The sequence below is a fragment of the Oncorhynchus nerka genome, linkage group LG7 (assembly GCF_034236695.1).
Source record: "Oncorhynchus nerka isolate Pitt River linkage group LG7, Oner_Uvic_2.0, whole genome shotgun sequence".
NCBI classification, from domain to species: Eukaryota; Metazoa; Chordata; class Actinopteri; order Salmoniformes; family Salmonidae; genus Oncorhynchus; species Oncorhynchus nerka.
In genome coordinates this window covers 34,371,584-34,391,547 of record NC_088402.1, presented here as the reverse complement: position 1 = coordinate 34,391,547, position 19,964 = coordinate 34,371,584, and the positions used below count along the sequence as shown (strand labels likewise).

General features: G+C 41.8%; 1 protein-coding gene across 2 annotated transcripts; it reads right to left on the bottom strand.

The window, feature by feature from the left end:
- Nucleotides 1-222: 222 nt before the first annotated feature.
- LOC115131507 (death-associated protein kinase 2-like) lies at nucleotides 223-17,467 on the bottom strand. 2 transcript variants are annotated; one of them, XM_029663284.2, is made up of 12 exons: nucleotides 17,400-17,467; nucleotides 11,325-11,506; nucleotides 10,868-11,089; nucleotides 7,522-7,660; nucleotides 6,934-7,063; nucleotides 4,643-4,691; nucleotides 3,812-3,838; nucleotides 3,471-3,623; nucleotides 2,977-3,022; nucleotides 2,775-2,864; nucleotides 2,097-2,183; nucleotides 223-1,571 (listed from the first exon to the last, which is right to left on the bottom strand). In XM_029663284.2, the coding sequence occupies exons 2-12, from the start codon at nucleotides 11,387-11,389 to the stop codon at nucleotides 1,491-1,493; spliced, it is 1,089 nt and encodes a 362-aa protein (XP_029519144.1). In that variant the 5' UTR covers nucleotides 11,390-11,506; nucleotides 17,400-17,467; the 3' UTR covers nucleotides 223-1,490. The 2 variants fall into 2 exon arrangements, with proteins under 2 accessions (XP_029519144.1, XP_029519143.1); XM_029663283.2 differs by lacking the exon at nucleotides 17,400-17,467 and adding an exon at nucleotides 16,189-16,431.
- Between the last annotated feature and the right edge of the window lie 2,497 nt (nucleotides 17,468-19,964).

The following is a 19,964-nucleotide window of genomic DNA, read 5'->3' as shown; positions in this document are numbered from 1 at the left end:
TTTACCCAGACACTTTTTTAAGAATGCGGCTTGACAGCATTCAGGTCCCCCCTGACCAACAATGACACATTGCAGAGTTAAACTAGTGCAGAGGTGCAAAACTCTGGTCTAAGTTAGAATATTAAGAGCTGATTAAAAAGTATGGCCTGCACCATTGTTCGATTCCCTATGATTTAAAAAGTGCGTAAGGGGGATGATTCCAAAATGTATTCACAAAACCTGTTGACCACCATGTACCTTTATTTAAAATAACCACACTTAACACTGACAGTCGATTTAAAGTATTTTCACAAGGTTATAATCAAAGAAAACAAATTCTTAAACTTCTTAGAGAAACAGAAAACGTATATAGTTCTCACAAAAAGATCATTCATAGACCAACATGTCACGTTACTTGTCATGCATCAATGTATGATCTTCAGTAACGCTACTAGTTCAGTAGAGCAGTGTTTCCAACCCGGGGTACCCCTTGACAAACACACCTCATTCAACTCACTGTGGGCTTGATGATTAGTTGACAAGTTGAATCAGGTGTGCTTGTCCAGGGTTAAAATAAAAATGTGTGCTGCTGGGGGTGCTCGAGGACTAGGGTTGGGAAACACTGCAATAGAGCGTGGAGTGTTCAGAGTATTTACTGTATGCAGGACGACATTGTTTGGATTAGTAAAACTAGAATGTATTCATTGTCCTATTTCTAGGAGTAGAACATTTAAAAGTTCATTTGCTGTGCTATTTATACTGGTCAGTTATCTTAAAACATTTGTCCGTCGTACAACATGAGAGTACTTGGTAATCATGTTTAGGACACTAGATATTTTATAATTGTATAGCATTATATAATATTGTATAATTGTATTATTATACTGTATATAACATAATATAATACATTAATATTCCCCTCCTGACATCCTCCGACATGGATGGACGTCAAATACTGACTTGTATCACGGGTGACCTACCTGGCAATCCAGTACTGTTCATCCCCAAATCAGTAACTTCACCATAAGAACAATAATGTCACCGCCTGCTATCAGTTGACCTTTACAACTGCAAAAGCACCATAAAAACATGCAATAAGCCACAGTAATGGTGAGCTGAACTCTAAAAACAAGTCATGCTTGGTTTTCTTAAATTTTACCCCATCGAGAGCCTTGTTAAATATTTGCTCCCTCACGGAAGCCATCACACCTTTGTACTTGTGCTCTTACTGGAATTACCTCCAATCCACCTGAAGTGCATTGAGCCTAAAGTTGAGCCTTGACAGGCCTTGTGCCGTAGATTCCATTCCACTTCATCAAGGACAAGTCTCATGTAGGGACATAGAGCCCGAAAATTCCTTGTGTGCCCGGCGCTTGTGTCAGCCTGTCTTGGTCTTACCCTCCCTCGAGGCCTGGTAAAGTGGGAGTGCAAATACTGTAGGCTTGGTTGTGTCACTGTAAAGGAACCTGTGCACTGCAGCTTGATGCTTTGTCTCCCCCTGGTGGTGGAGTCTATGAACTGTTGCTGAGTCGCCGGCGAATGAGTGAGGCTGGCTTGGTCTCTGTGTCCTCCTGGTCACTCTCACACGGTCTCTGACAAGGAGAGATATCGCAGGTTAGTTCTCATTTATCGGATTTACACTATAGGGCAGACAAATTATAGTGTGCTTGCTCGGTTATTTTATTTTCACATTGTTCTTTTCAGAACAGTTCAAGCAACTAAGATGAATGCGTAATCATGTAGGCCAGTCCAGTACAACTATGCTTGGCTCGGTTTGGCTCAGTAGTGTGCAAAGGGAATTTGAATACAGTCAAGTTCTATGCAATGTTTTCTACCCCACGCTCCCTTTTTAGTCTTTATTTATGTGATTTTATAGATGTCATCAAACACATAAAAACAAGAGAGAAGCTAAGTTTGGATGATAAGCCATTTGAGTTAAGGATACAGTAGGCTATATCACCTGTTCATTTTCAAAGCCTGGAAATATAGCATTTTTGCAATGAATATCATTTTTAACAATAGACGTTGGAAATGAGGGGCACACTTAATGACCAATGTAATGGGATTCGTTCAAGTGTAACTCTTCGTTGGACTGTCATGGCAGCCTTACTACTCACCAGTTCCTCGCCCGCCAATGCACTAGTCTTACAAAGCAGCTTCAGCCGATGCAGCCTGTTACACATCCATACCATGTTATATGACATCTACAGAGAGGGAGAGAGAGCGAGAGGATCAGAGGAAAGGAGATATGAAACAAGGTAGAAAGAAAAGGGGAGGATGGATGGAGGGGACAGCAGAACATAAGAGTCAGATGTTAGACAGAAAAAAGACAGATCAGGAGAACAGAAGAGTAAGTAAGAGTAAATATCGACCCACATGCTGTGTCAACGTTTGCTGTTGTGTTATTTGAGCACTGCCCTTAACTAACACTATGATGTATAGGCCCTGTTTCTCAATGTGGCTGTACGTTCAAAACCGGTTTTGTGTTTGTCTTGTGTAAAACTAAATTTAGTGAACATGTACTCTGTTGTCCCAGACTATAATGTCAGTGCACTTTGTGTTCTAATAGACAGAGTAGACTTGAAAAGGGCCTTTTCGGACGAAACATTACCGCGTCACGTTCATGCCCTGTTTGTTAGTTTAGTTCCACAATACAAGCATTGACTGTGTATCAATGACCTCCGTTTGATATCATTATCTGTAATAAAACGCATGCACATTTTCAAGATTTGAGCTTTATTCAGTGCCATAATATGTGATATGGCATAAAATGATAGGACACATATCCTACTCACCTTCCATTTCCTCTTGGCATTGAACTTCTTAAAGGTCTTCATGTTGATGGAGGAGCGATTCCTGTTGGCCACCTGTGTCCGTGTCAGAGGCTAAAAAAGAGGAAGCGATGATGAGGGAAGGAGATTAATAACAAGTACACATATTAAACGTGCAATATTAAACCATTTGTCGGGAGCAAAGCCTTGTGCTGCCGACTCTCACCTTGATCCAGGGGTGGTGTAGACACTCCTCAGCGGTCATTCTCTCACTACACAGAGACAGACCGACAGAGAGACAATAATGATCGGCACACAGACAGACAAACAGAGAAAGGCAGACAGGCAGGCAGGCAGTGGCAGCCACATACAGTCAAAGGGTAATCTATTAATTTCAAACATGTAAGTTCATATTCTATTAAAAGCAGCTGGGGGAAAAAGCCGTCATTCTCAGCTGTCATTATTTCACTACACAGAGACAGGCAGACAAACAATGGCAACCACAGGCAGCCAGACAAAGGGTGATATATTCATACAATACAGAGTTCCTATTCTATCAATAGTGGCTGAAAAAAACAAGTATCTGTCCATTTACGATAGGTACAAAGTCACAAAATAAGTGATCCATTCACTATTACAGTCACCGATCCATATTTGTTCTTGACATCGTAAAAGGACATCCTAGTTGGCCAAATTACCCATGACCAATGCATTACTTACTTCTGATCTTTCACAAAGAGCTTCTGGATGAAGTCTTTAGCCATGGCGCTGGTCATGCTGAAGTGGTGGTCGTCAAACTTGTAGTTCAGGGCTATGATGTTCCTCAGTGTCTCCTCGTCCGTGTCCCCTTGGAACGGGGACAAACCACTCAGTCTGGAAAAATAAGCGGAGTCGGGGAAAAGAAGGTTGCTGTTACTATAGCCCAATTCCAAGTCAACAGAGGAAAATGGCAATATTGTCACATTTGTATAGGGTTATAGTAGGCTACGGGTTGATTTGGAATTGAGCATATGTGTAAATCCAAATGTACACTAGCACCCCCCTTTTCTCCCTCAACTTACAGTATGTAGGTGATCACTCCGATGCTCCTATAGGGGGATGTAAACACAAACAAAGATCTAACAGTCATGTGGTTATTTTGTTCATGGAGGCCCTAGAGAGGCTCAGTTCTTATCTCAATATCTTAACTTTATTCCAAAGGATGTAGACAGAGCTGTTGTGGTGAGTAGTTTTTAATGTTTGCGTTCGTATTTCCAAATGTACTATAATCAGCTTCCTCTAACATTTTCCTGCCTGAGGCTCTGGGGAAGGGGTATGACACATCGAAAACATAAGCCTGTGTTTGTCCCTAAAATAAACCTCAAAGATCAACACAGACATCTGAATGCTCATTTACTTTTTCGGGGATAGTCACAATGTGAAGTGTCCTGGGGAAAGTTGTTTTTCCCCCCCAAAGTCCTTATATTTTTGCACCATTTATTAACGCTGGGGTGTAGCGCGTCTAGGTACACTCATATTCCACTGTACTACAATTAAATCCGACCCTTTAGACTCAAAACAGTTCATCTCTGTGTAAAGAAAACAACACAGTATCTAGCCGAAACCCACTAGAGAATCGGATTGTTTAAGAGTGGCTGAACTCAGAGTGAAGCTAATGCATTCAACCAGAAACAGTCACACTGTGTTTTTAGGGAAAGGAGAGAGCGTGCCTACACATGCCTGAACGCATCCCAAGTATATATATATAAAGAATGTCCCCCTTCCAAGAGGTTATTATTGGGTAGCAAGAGGTGTGGGATGGGTGTGTGTTTTGAGGTTCCATTTAGGTGTCTGTATATGCAAGTGTGTGTGTGAGTGTGTATGTTGGGAGAGGTGGTGGTACACACACTCACCACATGTCCACAGCTGTGCTCAGAGGTTCGTAGTTGATCACTTCAGGGGCTGAGAAAGGGAGAGATGTATTGGGACTGTGACAAATGTTTTGTTGTTTTGGCTCTGTACTCCAGCACTTTGGATTTGAGATGATACAATAAAGTTTGGAATATGATTGAGAAAGTTAGACACTCAAATATCATACCTGCACAAAAATGCTAACCTCCCCTGTTATTATAATGCTGAGAGGTTAGCACGTCTTGGGGGTATGATATTTGTGCGTCTGTAACTTTCTCACTCATCATTATTCACAATTCATTCAGGACTATCCGTAATCATGCTAGCAGCCACATTAATGTAGAAGTGATTAGAAACATATTCTATTCTTATTTACAATAAAAGTGACTCCAAAATGACACAATACATTATTTACCACGGATTATTATTGGGCACAAAATGATCTGAAACACAATCAAAACAAACAGCAAATGCATCCAACAACCTCATACTATAATGTATAATTTCAAATGCAGTGTTGTAGTACAGAGACAAACAACAACAAAAAATGGGTCAATGTCACAATAATTTTGGAGTTGTATGTACTATTATTATTATTACTGCTGAAATGAACTGTATTTCATTATCCTCATTGCATTGTACTGTATTTACTGAAATGCTGTACCACTATACTGCTTTGGCAATATCTACAAATGGTATTTCATGGCAGTAAAGCAATCTGAGAGACTTGTCTATGCATGTAGCTGCATTCTTGAAACATACGCAAATCCCAATGGCCTATCAGACTTCACACCTACTGTGAAGGAAACATTTTCATTTTCAAGAATGCAAACTGAACACTGCATTTATCAGAAAACCATTCATAGATTGGTTCTACCAGTCAAACAACGCCAGTGACTTTGAGATAACTTCCTCCACCAGTCGCATTGTATTATTTAAACCTATAGTACTTTATCTGCTACTGCTGGGCAAACACATTTGAATTCCAAACAGGGCCAGCTTTGTAACCATGCCAACCTTATCATGCTGACCAAATCTGTGTTGAAGCAGATAGTGTTTGACAGCTTGAGATGTGTGTCTTGGGGCAAACTACCAGTTGTTTCAAAATCTAATAGGATTCTAAGGATTATTTTGCTTTGTCATATATTACTAAATATGTAGAATATAATTACTATATTGATAAGAGGTTGCTGAAATTATCTGGGTTGGAGGGTAATGTAGTTATGCCCTGAAATGGCAACTTTCCTAGACCAAACAAATCGCTTCCTGTTTCAATTGGAATTGCAACCACCCTAGTTTATCATAAAACCATCAACACAGATCATGACACTGCACTTCTTGTACTGTCTCCATGGAAACACCTGGACCTAGAAATAGGAGCTCACTTCCACAGAAGAGACCTCAGCCACATAGGCACTACATTACAAGGGGCTTGTTCAAATTCTTTAATAACGTATCTGCCCCTTTCCACCACACCTGTTTCCACTCCCAAATCACCCCTCCTCTGCCCTTTTCACCACTTTCAGTTCCCCATTTAACCAGCATGCTCCTTCCTACACACTAGAATAGTTTGCTCAGTGATGCCAAGGGGTGTGGCCCTGCCTTTCTTGTGATGATGAGGGTGCCTTAAGTTGTAGGAGTAAAATGTCAACCATGTATTTTATGCTTCCTGAACTTATGTTGTATCCTTTATGTCCATGCTATGATAATTACCTTTTATGTTTAGTCCTGGCAGCCTCCTTAGTTTGTAGTCTTAAGTCCATTCTCTGTAAGTCACTTGGTACTACTTTGTCCTGTCTGCACTTTTTTTTATGTTGATGTGTTTCTAACGTCTCCCTTTTGTATATCCCTTCCAGACCACCACATCCAATCCTATCTCCAAGGCCTTACAAGTCACATCCTTCCTACCGGCCTTACAAGCCCTAACTCCATTCCAAGCCCTCCCCCGTGTGCCTCTGTTCGTTCCCGTGTTCAACTGTGTAATAAATACCCCTAAACCTGGATTACTGCTACATCTCCGGATTCACATTCTGACTGATCCACCATGGTGGCAGAAACAGTCCTGAACGTAGCTTAGTCTGTCCTTGTCCTTTTCTTCTGTTTCCTTCCTAAAAGTAATCACTGGTGTGACAATTTGCATACAATGTAAGCAATAGGTTTCACTACAAAGCCCTCAAGAATCCAGTCATGTCAATAAGTTATTCACAACAACTATAGGTAGAGGGGAAGGATGCATGAATGTAAATAGTATTTAAACAGGTCCTAACTCATATGAAAGGACTGTACTACTCACAAATGTACTGGGGGGTGCCACTCATGCACCTGTACTCCTCCCCCGACTGCAAGCAGTGGGCCAGCCCAAAGTCAATGATCTTAATGTCGGGGTTTGGTGCCATCTTGTCCGACAGCATGATGTTTTCCGGCTGATCGTGGAAGGGGAGTACACATTTTACATGCAAAATTAGGACAATCTGACCATAAAGGTCAGCAGCATGCTGACCGACCGGACCGTGAACAGCATGTTCTTCAACACCCTAGTGCACAGGCACACTCCCTTTAGTGGCAGCTGTGGATACAAACATGAGCATGCGACATGGACGTTTGCACTAATAAGTAGCAGTGTCAGCATGTTTGTGTGGTTTTGGGATGGATGAATACAGATATGCTCTTTTCACATTAAGCACTCATACCTAAAATAAATAAATGAACAAGCTGTGTAGTACTATTTGTATGTGTAATACTACTTTAGCAGTGTTATTGGGGAGGTTAGTGTAAACCACTACTACAGACTATTGCAGCACTGGATTCTTAAATATCATATAGAGTGAGAACAAACTAAAGAAGTTGGATCATATGTCAAATCAACACTAGCATAATTTACCTTTAAGTCAAAATGGCCTATTTGTTTGTTGTGCATAAAGCCCACGCCCAGTAGTATCTGCTTCATGAAGTCGATGGCGTCGCTCTCAGTCAGGTTCTCCTTCTCAGCAATGAAGTCAAACAGCTCTCCTCCACTAATACTGAAAGAGGAACGAGGAGAAATGGAGAGGTGTCAGAACTTAAAGGAAAATTCCCCCAATAAACTTATGGTATTTGTTTCATTAGTCCATTGTTGATATAGACCTAAAATGTTTCGCATGTCAGCAATAAGGTTTAAGATATAACTTTCAAAATACAGAAATACAGGCAGTGTGATGCATTTAGCATCATATGATCCGAAACGCATCATTAGGCTTGGGTGGTATACCATACACACACCTTCACTTTTCCACATTTTGTTGTGTTACAGCCTGAATTAGACATTTTGTTGCTGGCCTACACACAATACCCCATAATGTCAAAATGGAATCATGTTGTAGACATTTTTACAAATGAATTAAAAATGAAAAGCTGAAATGTCTTGAGTCAAGACATTAACCTGTAATGGGAAGCCTAAAGAAGTTCAGGAGTAGAAATGTGTTTAACAAGTCACATAATAGGTTGCATAGACTCACTATATGTGCAATACTCGTGTTTTACATGATTTTTGAATGACTACCTCATCTCTGTACACCACACATGCAATTATCTGTAAGGTCCCTCAGTCGAGCAGTGAATTTCAAACACAGATTAAACCACAAAGACCAGGGAGGTTTTACAAAGCCTTGCAATGACGGGTATCTATTGGTAGATGGGTAAAAAAGCAGACATTGAATATCCCTTTGAGCCTGGTGAAGTTATTACTTACACTTTGGATGGTGTATCAATAAACCCTGTCACAAAGATACAGCCATCCTTCCTAACTCAGATGCCAGAGAGGAAGGAAACCACTCAGGGATTTCACCATGAGGCCAATGGATCAACAACATTGTAGTTACTCCACAAGGCTAACCTAACTGACAGACTGAAAAAAATGAGGCCTATACAGAATTTTAAAAATACACATTACATCCTGTTTGCAACAAGACACTAAAGTAATACTGCAAAAAATGTGGCAAAAAGCAATTCCGTTTTTGTCCTGAATACAAAGTGTTATGTTTGGGGCAAATCAAATACAGCACATTACTGAGTAAGTACCACTCTCCATATTTTCAAGCATAGGGGTGGCTGCATCATGCTATGTGTATGCTTGTAATCATTAAGGACAGGATCAAAAATAAACTGAATAGAGCTAAGCACAGGCAAAATCCTAGAGGAAAACCTGGATCAGTTTGCTCTTCACCAGACACTGAGAGATGAAATAATCTTTCAGCAAGACAATAACCTAAAACACAAGGTCACATCTACACTGGAGTTGCTTACCAAGAAGACAGAGAATGTTCCTGAGTGGCCGAGTTACAGTTTTGACTTAAATCTACTTGAAAACCAAATGGTGAGACCTGAAAATGGTTGTCTAGCAATGATCAATTTTGAAAAGGATAATGGGCTAATGTTCCACAATCCAGGTGTGGAAAGCTCTTAGAGAAAGACTCACATCTGTAATCGCTGCCCAAGGTACTTCTACAAAGTATTGAGTCAGAGGTATGAAAACTTATGTCAATTAGATATTTCTGTATTTCATTTTCAATAAATTAGCAAACATTTCTAAAAACACGTTTTTACTTTGTCATTATGTGTTATTGGGTGTAGATGGGGGAGAGAGAAAAGTATATTTTTAATTCAAGCTGTAACACAACAAAATGTGGATTAAGTCAAGGGGTATGAATAATTTCTGAAGGCACTGTATACCAGGGTATTTGTAAATAGCCACGGCATGGTTTTTCAATACCGTTAATAACCATTTAAACTATTTATTTGATGTTTTAAAATAAATTATCATATTTGTAGCTACTTTTTAATTAAATACCTGCAGTCAACTTGTGCAATACGTTAGGATATAAAAAAAGATTGCGTTCTTCATTTCACCTGTCGCAATTTTTCATTATAAAGCATACTGATAGTCTGGTACTGATAACTAAATGTTTGCCAGTTAAATATCTTGTAACTATTAGATGAACAGCCTCCAGCCTCCAGTATTTATGCTGCAGTAGTTTGTGTCGGGGGGCTAGGGTCAGTTTGTTATATCTGGAGTACTTCTCCTGTCCTATTCGGTGTCCTGTGTGAATCTAAGTCTGCGTTCTCTAATTCTCTCCTTCTCTCTTTCTTTCTCTCTCTCGGAGGACCTGATCCCTAGGACCATGCCCCAGGACTACCTGACATGATGACTCCTTGCTGTCCCCAGTCCACCTGGCCATGCTGCTGCTCCAGTTTCAACTGTTCTGCCTTATTATTATTCGACCATGCTGGTCATTTATGAACATTTTGGCCATGTTCTGTTATAATCTCCACCCGGCACAGCCAGAAGAGGACTGGCCACCCCACATATGCTCTCTCTAATTCTCTCTTTCTTTCTCTCTCTCGGAGGACCTGAGCCCTAGGACCGTGCCCCAGGACTACCTGACATGATGACTCCTTGCTGTCCCCAGTCCACCTGACTGTGCTGCTGCTCCAGTTTCAACTGTTCTGCCTTATTATTATTCGACCATGCTGGTCATTTATGAACATTTGAACATCTTGGCTATGTTCTGTTATAATCTCCACCCGGCACAGCCAGAAGAGGACTGGCCACCCCACATAGCCTGGTTCCTCTCTAGGTTTCTTCCTAGGTTTTGGCCTTTCTAGGGAGTTTTTCCTAGCCACCGTGCTTCTACACCTGCATTGCTTGCTGTTTGGGGTTTTAGGCTGGGTTTCTGTACAGCACTTTGAGATATCAGCTGATGTACGAAGGGCTATATAAATAAATTTGATTTGATGTGATATTAAGTTAACTGTCTAAAATGTGCTAAATGCTCTGCAGTTGTGCATTCGGTGTGTTCATTTAGTAGCTAGTTAGCCATCTATCTAAGTGACTAGCTTCTTCCAAAATCAAGCTTCACTTGGTAACAGTAGAGAATCCCCTCCTGGATCAAGAGCCTTGCTGTCTAATATTTGAAGGTACGACAATCTAGATACCGCCCAAGCAGCATCATATGATGCAAACAAAATGCATCAAACAGGCTGTATTTCGAAAGTTATATATCTTGAAAACTTGATTGCTGACATCCAAAACATTTTGGGATTATATCAACAATGGACTAATGAAACAAATACCAAAAGATAGAGGAAAACTCCACCCAAAAACTAACTCTACTACATAATTCAGCCACATCATCGGAAATGAATGACTTGCCCTGCATGTATCTCATGTCAGACCTCCCCCCTACACTCACAGCTCCAGCACCAGCACCACCTCGGCCCGGCTCTCAAACACATCCTTCAGGGCCATGATGTTGGGATGCTGTAGGGCCTGCAGCACCTCAACCTCCCGTTCCACATTCTTCCTCTCCATGCCCAGCCGGCTGCTAGCGCACTTCCTGATCTTCAGGAATTTCCCAGCCCAGCGAGCCCCTGTGGCCCGCTCGCGCACCTCCCTCACCTGCCCAAAGTGGCCACTGGGGTGACGACAGAGTGAGACAATTTAGTTGTTGTTTGGAAAAATGTTGAAATAGGTAGGTCCTTCCTGAGCTTTTCAGTATTTTCTTTCTATACACAATTATGTCAGTTTCTGAATTATTACAATTGCTTACTTTGAATGTTAGTTCACATTGAACTATGCAGCAAGACAGCATATGCAAAATTGACCTTGAAAAGTAATGCAAGAAGACCTTTTATAATGTCCATCCTTACCTCCCAAGTACTTCTCCGATCTCATAGAGGTCTTCCACATTCTCAAGCATATTAAAGACGGCCATACTTCTCTTTTTCTCCCCAGTTTATTTATCCCTCCGTTTCCACCCACTATATATTACTGCTGGTTGAAGTCCAAGTACTGCATGGTGCGCTCAACTATCGCTTCACCAGGTCGGGACCTGAACAAAGAGAGAAAGAAAACAATTAATATCACAGTTCTAAGGCAAACGTGATAGCATGCAGGGGTATTCAACTCTTACCCTACGAGGTCCGGGGCCTGCTGGTTTTCTGTTCTACCTGATAATGAATTGCATACACCTGGCGTCCCGGGTTAGAGGGGAACAATGAAAAACAAAACAGTGTAACTGGCTTCGAGGTCCAGAGTTGAGTTTGAGGGGCATAGGGGATAAATTGAATCCTGACTTTTGGGGGGGGGGTCTTTATTATGGATCACCTTGGCAGCAGTGACTCTTCACACAAACGCACATCACACAAAAACAAACAGTACATCATATTACATAATTACACCACTACATATCTATAAGCAAAATGTATAATACCACCAATATTGAGATGTGCTTCAGATGTGCACCCGCAACTCAAATGTTCAGATATATCTTCAGTTGAGGCCAATGGATGATATTAGCTTGAGTTCGAGTTGTAGGCCTACGTGCATGTCTAAAATTAGGATTTGGCTCATAATAAAACAGGGGGCTCTATTACAGCACAAATAAGTTCAAATCATAAACAGTGACAGAACAATGAATCAACGGTAGTGGCATAAGGGTCGTTCCATTTGATTTAAATCATTTCTGGACCGCACCCATTTTGAAGGAATTGCAAATCTGAACCGATTGGCAAACGTACAGCAAATTGAGAAATCAAGTGACGAAACTGAATAAAAAGATGAAGAAACTAAACGATGAAACAAAGATAAATGACATAAAGAATGATAGTAAAAAGCTTTGGAACACAAATTAAATTTTGGGTAAAAAGACAAACTCAGCTCCATCATTCATTGAATCACAAAACCCACTGATAGTGCCATCTACTTTAATTATTTTTTTCATTGGCAAGATTAGCAAATTTAGACATGACATGCCAACAACAAACTCTGACTCTATACATCCAAGTATAAGTGATCAAATTATGAAAGACAATTTTCATTTCGTAAAGTGAGTGTGGAAGAAGTGAAAAAATTATTGTTGTCTATCAACAATAACAAGCCACTGGTGTTTGACAACTTGGATGGAAAATGACTGAGGATAATAGTGGACGATCTTGCCACTCCTATTTGCCATATCTTCAATCTAAGCCTACTACAAAGTGTGTGCCCTCAGGCTTGTAGGGAAGCAAAAGTAATTATGCTACCTAAGAATAGTAAGGTCCTCTTTACTGGCTCAAGTAACAAAATATTGTAATAAATCATATAGAAATTGAGAAAGTTTTTAGTTCCCAAAATATTCCTAATTTCTAGTATATAAATGCTGCCTCAACTCAAGGCAGGCTCGATTGGCCCTGTTATTCACTCGTTTTAACTTTACTATCTCCTACCACCCTGGGTCCAAGAATGGGAAGCCTGACGCGCTCTCACGCCTGTATAGCCCCACTGCTACACCATCTGACCGGACGTTTGTCCAGGACTCTGCCCAATCCTCGGTCCTGGAACGGGAATGTTCCTCTAGACTCACCTGCCATCCTGGCTCCCGTCGGGCCCTGGCGTTCTTCCGACAATGTGTTTGGTGGCCCATCATGGTTTCTGACATCTCCTCTTTCGTCGCCGCCTGCACTGTGTGTGTGCAGAATAAGGCTTCCTCTATCAGATGGCAACACCACCATCCTTATGGTGGTGAATAGGTTTTCTAAAGCCACCAATTTTATTCCCCTTCCCAAGCTACCCTCAACCAAGGAGGCTGCCATGCTCATGCAACACGTCTTCCGGATTCATGGACTTCCGGTCGACATGGTCGACATGGTCTCTGATCTTGGTCCTCAGTTCTCGTCCCAGTTCTGGAAGGCGTTCTGCACCCTCGTTGGTTAGTCGGCCAGCCTGTCCTCAGGTTTTCACCCCCAGTCTATCAGGACCTGGAGATAGCTCTTTGTTGCCTCCTCTCCGCCAACCCCACCACCTGAAGCCAGCAACTTGTATGGGTGGAATACATCCGCAACACCCTTCCCTGCTCGGCCACAGGCGGACCACCACCAGACCCCGGCTCCCGCTATCGTCTCGGGCAGAGGGTATGGCTTTCCACCCGGGATCTGCCCCTCTGGGTAGAGTCCCGTAAACCCCCTTATTGACTCAATCTCTAAAATCCTTAGTCCCTCTGCTATTTGTCTTCTGTTGCCCCGCACCCTCCGTATACATCCCACTTTTCATGTGTCTAGGATTAAACCTCTGTCTCACAGCCCTTTGTCTCCTATTTCCACCCATGGTGTGAAAACAAACGATTAAAATAACAGGCTAAAACCCTCAGAAAGCCTAAAGTGCTAAAGTAAATCAAACCATTGGTGATCAGGTTTGATTACTGATAATAACTGTAGGGAAGTATTCTCCTTGAAGAAGTCCAGTCGTGCCTAATATAATTAACCCAATGCAGGGAGGGAGAAAGAGAAAAAAAGGCTGACAATAAACCAGCATCATAAAGACAGACAGAGACAGACAGACAGACAAAAGCTAAATATGGCATGAGAAAGGGAGAAAGAACAAGAGAAAAAGAGAGAGAAAGAGAGCGAGAGAAAGAGAGCAAGGACGAGACAGGTCAACTTGAACAGTTTTCAATCATATAAAGTAGGAGAGGGAGCAAGGGAAAATCAAATTGTATTTGTTACATGCACCGAATACAACTGGTGTAGACTTGCTTACGAGCCCTTCCCAACAATGCAGAGTAAAAAAAACTAACAAAATAAAAAATAGTAATAAAAGAGGTATAAAATAGACAAGAATACAGACAAGAGAGACAGAGTGAGCTAACGACCTCTCGCAGGACGAGACAGAGGAGAAGGGAGATACGTTTAGGCATAAGACAGAAGAGGGAAGAGCTGGATCGGAGAGAGAGAGAAAGCTCAGGCTCTCTGAAGAAAGAGTGAGCCGGAGATGATACCAACAGGGGGCGAGAAGTGGTCAAGTGACTGTCTGTCTGTCTGTCTGTCTGTCTGTCTGTCTGTCTGTCTGTCTGTCTGTCTGTCTGTCTGTCTGTCTGTCTGTCTGTTAGAGTAGGGAAATATGTCTATTAGTGACAGCATGTGAGTCTTCCTGTATACGCTCTTTCACTCTCAGACTCTGACTGTATTTATGCATGGCCCCTCCCCTCAGCCATGTGCTAAAAATCATTCCTATAGGTTGTTGCCTCCCATGTGGAACAGTAAATCCAATGCCAGACTCTACCAAGAAGAGATTCCCGAGATTCCCCTCGTGATCCACCCCCAGCTTCCTACCCCAATACCATGAAGTCAACAAAAGTACAACATTCTGAGAACAACTGTGTTGATTCAAGAACCAGCTCCCGCGCAACTACAAAAGCACCCCTTCCCCCAATAACACTACAGTGGCACAATGGCCCTTGTCTTTGAATGGTGCACTATGACGTCATCATGTCAAGAGCTCCGATAAGTGGCTAAAAGTGAGGCCTCGCTGTGGCTTACTGCTTCATATTCTTTTAACTGGGCAAGTCAGTTAAGAACAAATTCTTATTTACAATGACGGCCTACCCTGGCCAAAACCGGACGAAGCCGAGCCAACTTATTAGCACCCTATGGGACTCCCAATCATGGCCGGCTGTGATACAGCCTAGATTCGAACCAGGGACTGTAGGGACACCCCTTGCACTGAGATTCAGTGCCTTAGACCTCTGTGCCACTCGGGAGCCCTAGGGCACTCTATTCTGAAGAATAAGTGTGAGAAAGATGTTGTTTCGGCTTGCCGGAGCCAATATGCCTCTAAACAGAACATATGCGGTCGTTGGACTATAAGGAGTAACGTTATGCTCCTTCAATCCATTACTGGGCTACTGCAGACCCTGACCACACCTGTGTGTCTAAGCAAATGTGATCTGTTCATTTTTCAACATTATGTTGAGTTTGGCCTTACCCTGTGTGTGTGTGTGTGTGTGTGTGTGTGTGTGTGTGTGTGTGTGTGTGTGTGTGTGTGTGTGTGTGTGTGTGTGTGTGTGTGTGTGTGTGCATATAAAGTCGTTGACCAGCTAGTCATTGGAATACATTTGTAGAAAATACTACTACGAATTCCTAACTAAAGTGATCACCACATAGAGCAAAATATTTAGAGAAGATTATGATCATGTGCAAACCACAATAATGATATGAAAGCTGGATAGGTTGGAATTGGGGAAATACGAAAGGCAATAGGTAGAAAGAGAAGTAAGGGTGCCTAAACTTTATGCAAAACTTTTTTAAATCATAAGCTCTGACCAACCAGGTATGAAGAAAAAAAACTCCCGTAACTCACACCAAACATCGACGCGCACAATGTATCCAAAAGAAACAGTGGGTAACGTGCCAACCTTTCTCATGTTCAAATGACCAACCTTCAGATTCTGTCAATCCATTACTACCATCATGTCGTAGCAGAACACAACCCGATAAAAATGTATATTCCAAAAGGTATTCCACCGTTTTTAGTCGGGAATGAGCGAGAGACAGAGCGCTATGATTGCTGCAATGATGCGCAATGAATGGACTTTGAAAGAAAATGGGTGATATGACTTAATTATGTGTTAATAACGTATTGTACAAACATGTGGTGTGTAGTCTGGGTGGATTTATATATATAGAGAGAAGCATAAATCATAGAGAAAATACCGAAAGTAAAAAATGCCTCGAGAAGAACATGAGGAGAAACACTCACCAAACTGAATGCCAGAATGCCGTTTGGTCTTCTAATGCGTTTGCAATTACTTTTCCTTCGTGACAAGTACGAGGACGACTAGACAACGACGAAGCAAACTTTCCTGTGCCATGTGTAGATAGGCCTACAGCCAGAGTTCTATACAGTCAAACGTGGAATGCGGAAAAGTTCACCTTATTTCTGCCCCTCCTTCAGTTTCTGTCCTTCAGTTTCTATGTAACTTTGTTGGGAGTGTTCGCTTGCCAAGGTGCAGCCCCGCTTTGCCTCGATTGTCACTAGTTACCACAGCCACAAAGTAGAAATTAGCTATCATAAAAATGTATGATAACTAAAATGTGCTTTTTGGTCTTAACTTAAGGTTAGGGTTATGTATAAGGTTTGCAGTGTGGTTAAGGTTAAAATGTTTTTAAGAAGATACATTTTTTTTTTTAAATAGGCGGGTTTAGCCATAATTATGACTTTGTGACTGTGGTCGCCAATGATGATGCCACGAGTTCTTCATTCTAGTCATGCATTGCTCAAGGAAACTGGGCGCGCGCGCGCACACACACACACACACACACACACAAACACACAATATTACACACGTATGGACTTGAAACTCTCACAATTAATATGTTATGATGACTACTGGTATGTGGTACTGATACAATACAGACAACACATTCCCCTGGGAGCAGCGCAGAGAACTCATACAGGATCAACTCAGCAGAGCTCACGATGCTCTTCGCTCAAGTACACACACGCACCCAATTCCCATCACATCGAAGTAGTACCGCTACACACACAACTAGATGTACAGTAGGGTATCACACAAACACGAACTAGGATAGAGAATGTGATTGTAAAGTAGCCTATGCATTACCAATATAAAATGACCCCCCCTCTCGCTCTCACACACACACACAAACACTACATGGAGAGAATGGCATGTCGTACAAAACACTACAACCGGTATTTACAACTGTGTGCACTTCATTTTACAATGGACTCATCTGGATGAAAATAATTACCTGCAATGGATTGGAATCCCGTTCTCGGAATATCGCCTATTATAATCATTCAGGTAACGTTGTTTCGTTTGAGTCCCAATATACCACAGCAATGCAACATTATCTGATACAGAAAAGCAGCACATAGCTGGGGTATGAGTATATAACGGTAACGTCGTTTTACGCAATAAAGGCGTAATGCTATGGAAAGGGGCTCACCTGTTTTTAAAACTGTCCTCGTGGCTACACACGGAGACGTCAAGAGTCGTTCCAGTCCAGCCGAGGTCTGAAATTGATGCACGCACCAGGCTGTTTCAAACAAGGAAAGCATTCGGAAAGTATTCAGACCCCTTGACCTTTTCCACATTTTGTTAAGTTACAACCTTATTCTAAAATAGATTAAATAGTTTTTTTCCCTCTCATCAATCTACACTCAATACACCATAAGGACATAGCAAAAACAGTTGACATATTTGCTCATTTATTAAAAATAATAAACTGAAATATCACATTTACATAATTATTCAGACCCTTCACTCAGTACTTTGTTGAAGCACTTTTGCTAGCAGATACAACATTGAGTCTTCTTGAGTATGACACTACAAACTTGGCACACCTGTATTTGGGGAGTTTCTCCCATTCTTTGCAGATCCTCATAAGCTCTGTCAGGTTGGATGGGGAGCTTCGCTGCAGCGCTATTTTCAGGTCTCTCCAGAGGTGTTCGATCAGGATTCAAGTCCGTGCTTTGGCTGATCCAGCCAAAGGACATTCAGAGACTTATCCCGAAGTCAATCCTGCATTGTCTTGGCTGTGTCGTTGTCCTGTTGTAAGGTGAACCTTCACCCCACTCTGAAGTCCTGAGCGCTCTGGAGCAGGTTTTCATCAAGGATCTCTCTGTACTTTGCTCCATTCATCTTTCCCTCGATTCTGACTAGTCTCCGAGTCCCTGCAGCTGATAAAAATCCCCACAGCATGATGCTGCCACCACCATGCTTTGCTGTAGGGATGGTGCCAGGTTTCCTCCAGACGTGACGCTTGGCATTCAGGCCAAGGAGTTCCATCCTGGTTTCATCAGACCAGAGAATCTTGTGTCTCATGGTCTGAGAGTCCTTTAGGTGTCTTTTGGCAAACTCTAAGTGGGCTGTCATGAGCCATTTACTGAGGAGTGGCTTCCGGCTGGCCACTCTACCATTGTAGGCCTGATTGGTGGAGTGTTGCAGAGATGGTTGTCCCTCTGGTAGGTTCTCCCATCTCCACAGAGGAACTCTGGAGCTCTGTCAGAGTGACCATCTTGGTTACCTCCCAAAACCAAGACCCTTCTCCCAACAATTGCTCAGTTTGGCTGGGAGACCAGCTCTAGGAAAAGTCTTGGTGCTTCCAAACTTCTTCCATTTAAGAATGATGGACTGTGTTCTTGGGGATGTTCAATGTTGCAATGCTGTTTTGTTACCCTTTCCCAGATCTGTGTCTAGACACAATCCTGTCTCGGAACTCTACAGACAATTCCTTCAACCTCATGGCTTCGTTTTTTTCTCTGACATCCACTGTCATCTGTGGGACCTTATATAGACAGGTGTGTACCTTTCCAAATCATGTCCAATCAATTGAATATACCACAGGTGGACTCCAATCAAGTTGTAGAAACATCTCAAGGATGATCAATGGAAACAGGATGCACCTGAGCTCAATTTTGAGGCTCATAGCTGAATACTTATGTAAATATAGTATTTCTGTTTTTTATTTTTAATACATTTGCGAAAATGTATTAAACCTGTTTTTGCTTCCTCATTATGGGGTATTGTGTGTAGATTGATGAGGGTAAAAAGTAATTTAATCCATTTTAGAATAAGGCTGTAATGTAACAAAATGTGGAAAAAGTCAATGGGTCTGAATGCTTTCCGAATGCGCTGTATGTTGAGTTGTTTTGGCATGCTATGCAACTCGAAAGAAAGAACCACTACCAGTCATTCAATCACACTTGTCAAGTCATCATATGCTGTAACACACAATAAAGGTGAGATACTGTCAGCCTGTGTGTGTGTGTGTGTGTGTGTGTGTGTGTGTGTGTGTGTGTGTGTGCGTGTGCGTGTGCGTGTGCGTGTGCGTGTGTCTTCCTGTGGTGTGGCTATACTCACTTCTTCATTGAAATTTGATAATCGACATTCATGAATTGATGATGATGCTGATGATTAATAATGACGATGATGATAAGCAATTGGCCTATGACCATTTGTTACAAGATGTCATGTTTTTATTATGGCACGTGTGCCGTACTGTCACCAAAACATTATTGTGGGATGCGTTTGGCTCTTGCGCCACTCTGTGGAAGTAAAATTGAACTGTTCTTTATAAGTAGCTTAGGCCTACTGTAGTTCTGCCTTCATCCTTTCACGTGGTCTTTCACATTGGAATAACCACAAGTCTTTGGCCTAATATTCAGATAAATTCTCATTATAAAAAAAGGAATGGAATACACCTGATTAATAAATGTAGTAAATTATTATTCTTGTATTTTCTTTATACAGTAACATACAGTAAGCAGGCCTACATTGATGGAACAGAACAGTTGTGGACATAATATGAGCTCTTAGAAAAACAAACAGCTCTAAATGCTTCATAATTAGTAAGTGCCAAGTCACATGACAAGTTGAGACAATCACAGCTGTGACTCACCTGGATATTTTTAGGTGAAAGGAAGTGGAAAGGAAGGAAGTGTGTGTATGTGTGTGTGTGTGTGTGTGTGTGTGTGGGTGGGTGTGTGTGTGCGTGTTTTTTAAATAAAAT

Excerpts from the sequence above, each read along its gene's own strand:
- LOC115131507 (XM_029663284.2), bottom strand. The coding sequence starts at position 11,389 with ATGGCCGTCTTTAATATGCTTGAGAATGTGGAAGACCTCTATGAGATC. Across the intron at positions 4,692-6,933 it reads TGGCACCCCCCAGTACATTT|CCCCTGAAGTGATCAACTAC; the intron begins GTGAGTAGTACA and ends TCCCTTTCTCAG. Across the intron at positions 3,624-3,811 it reads GGAGTGATCACCTACATACT|ACTGAGTGGTTTGTCCCCGT; the intron begins GTAAGTTGAGGG and ends TTATTTTTCCAG.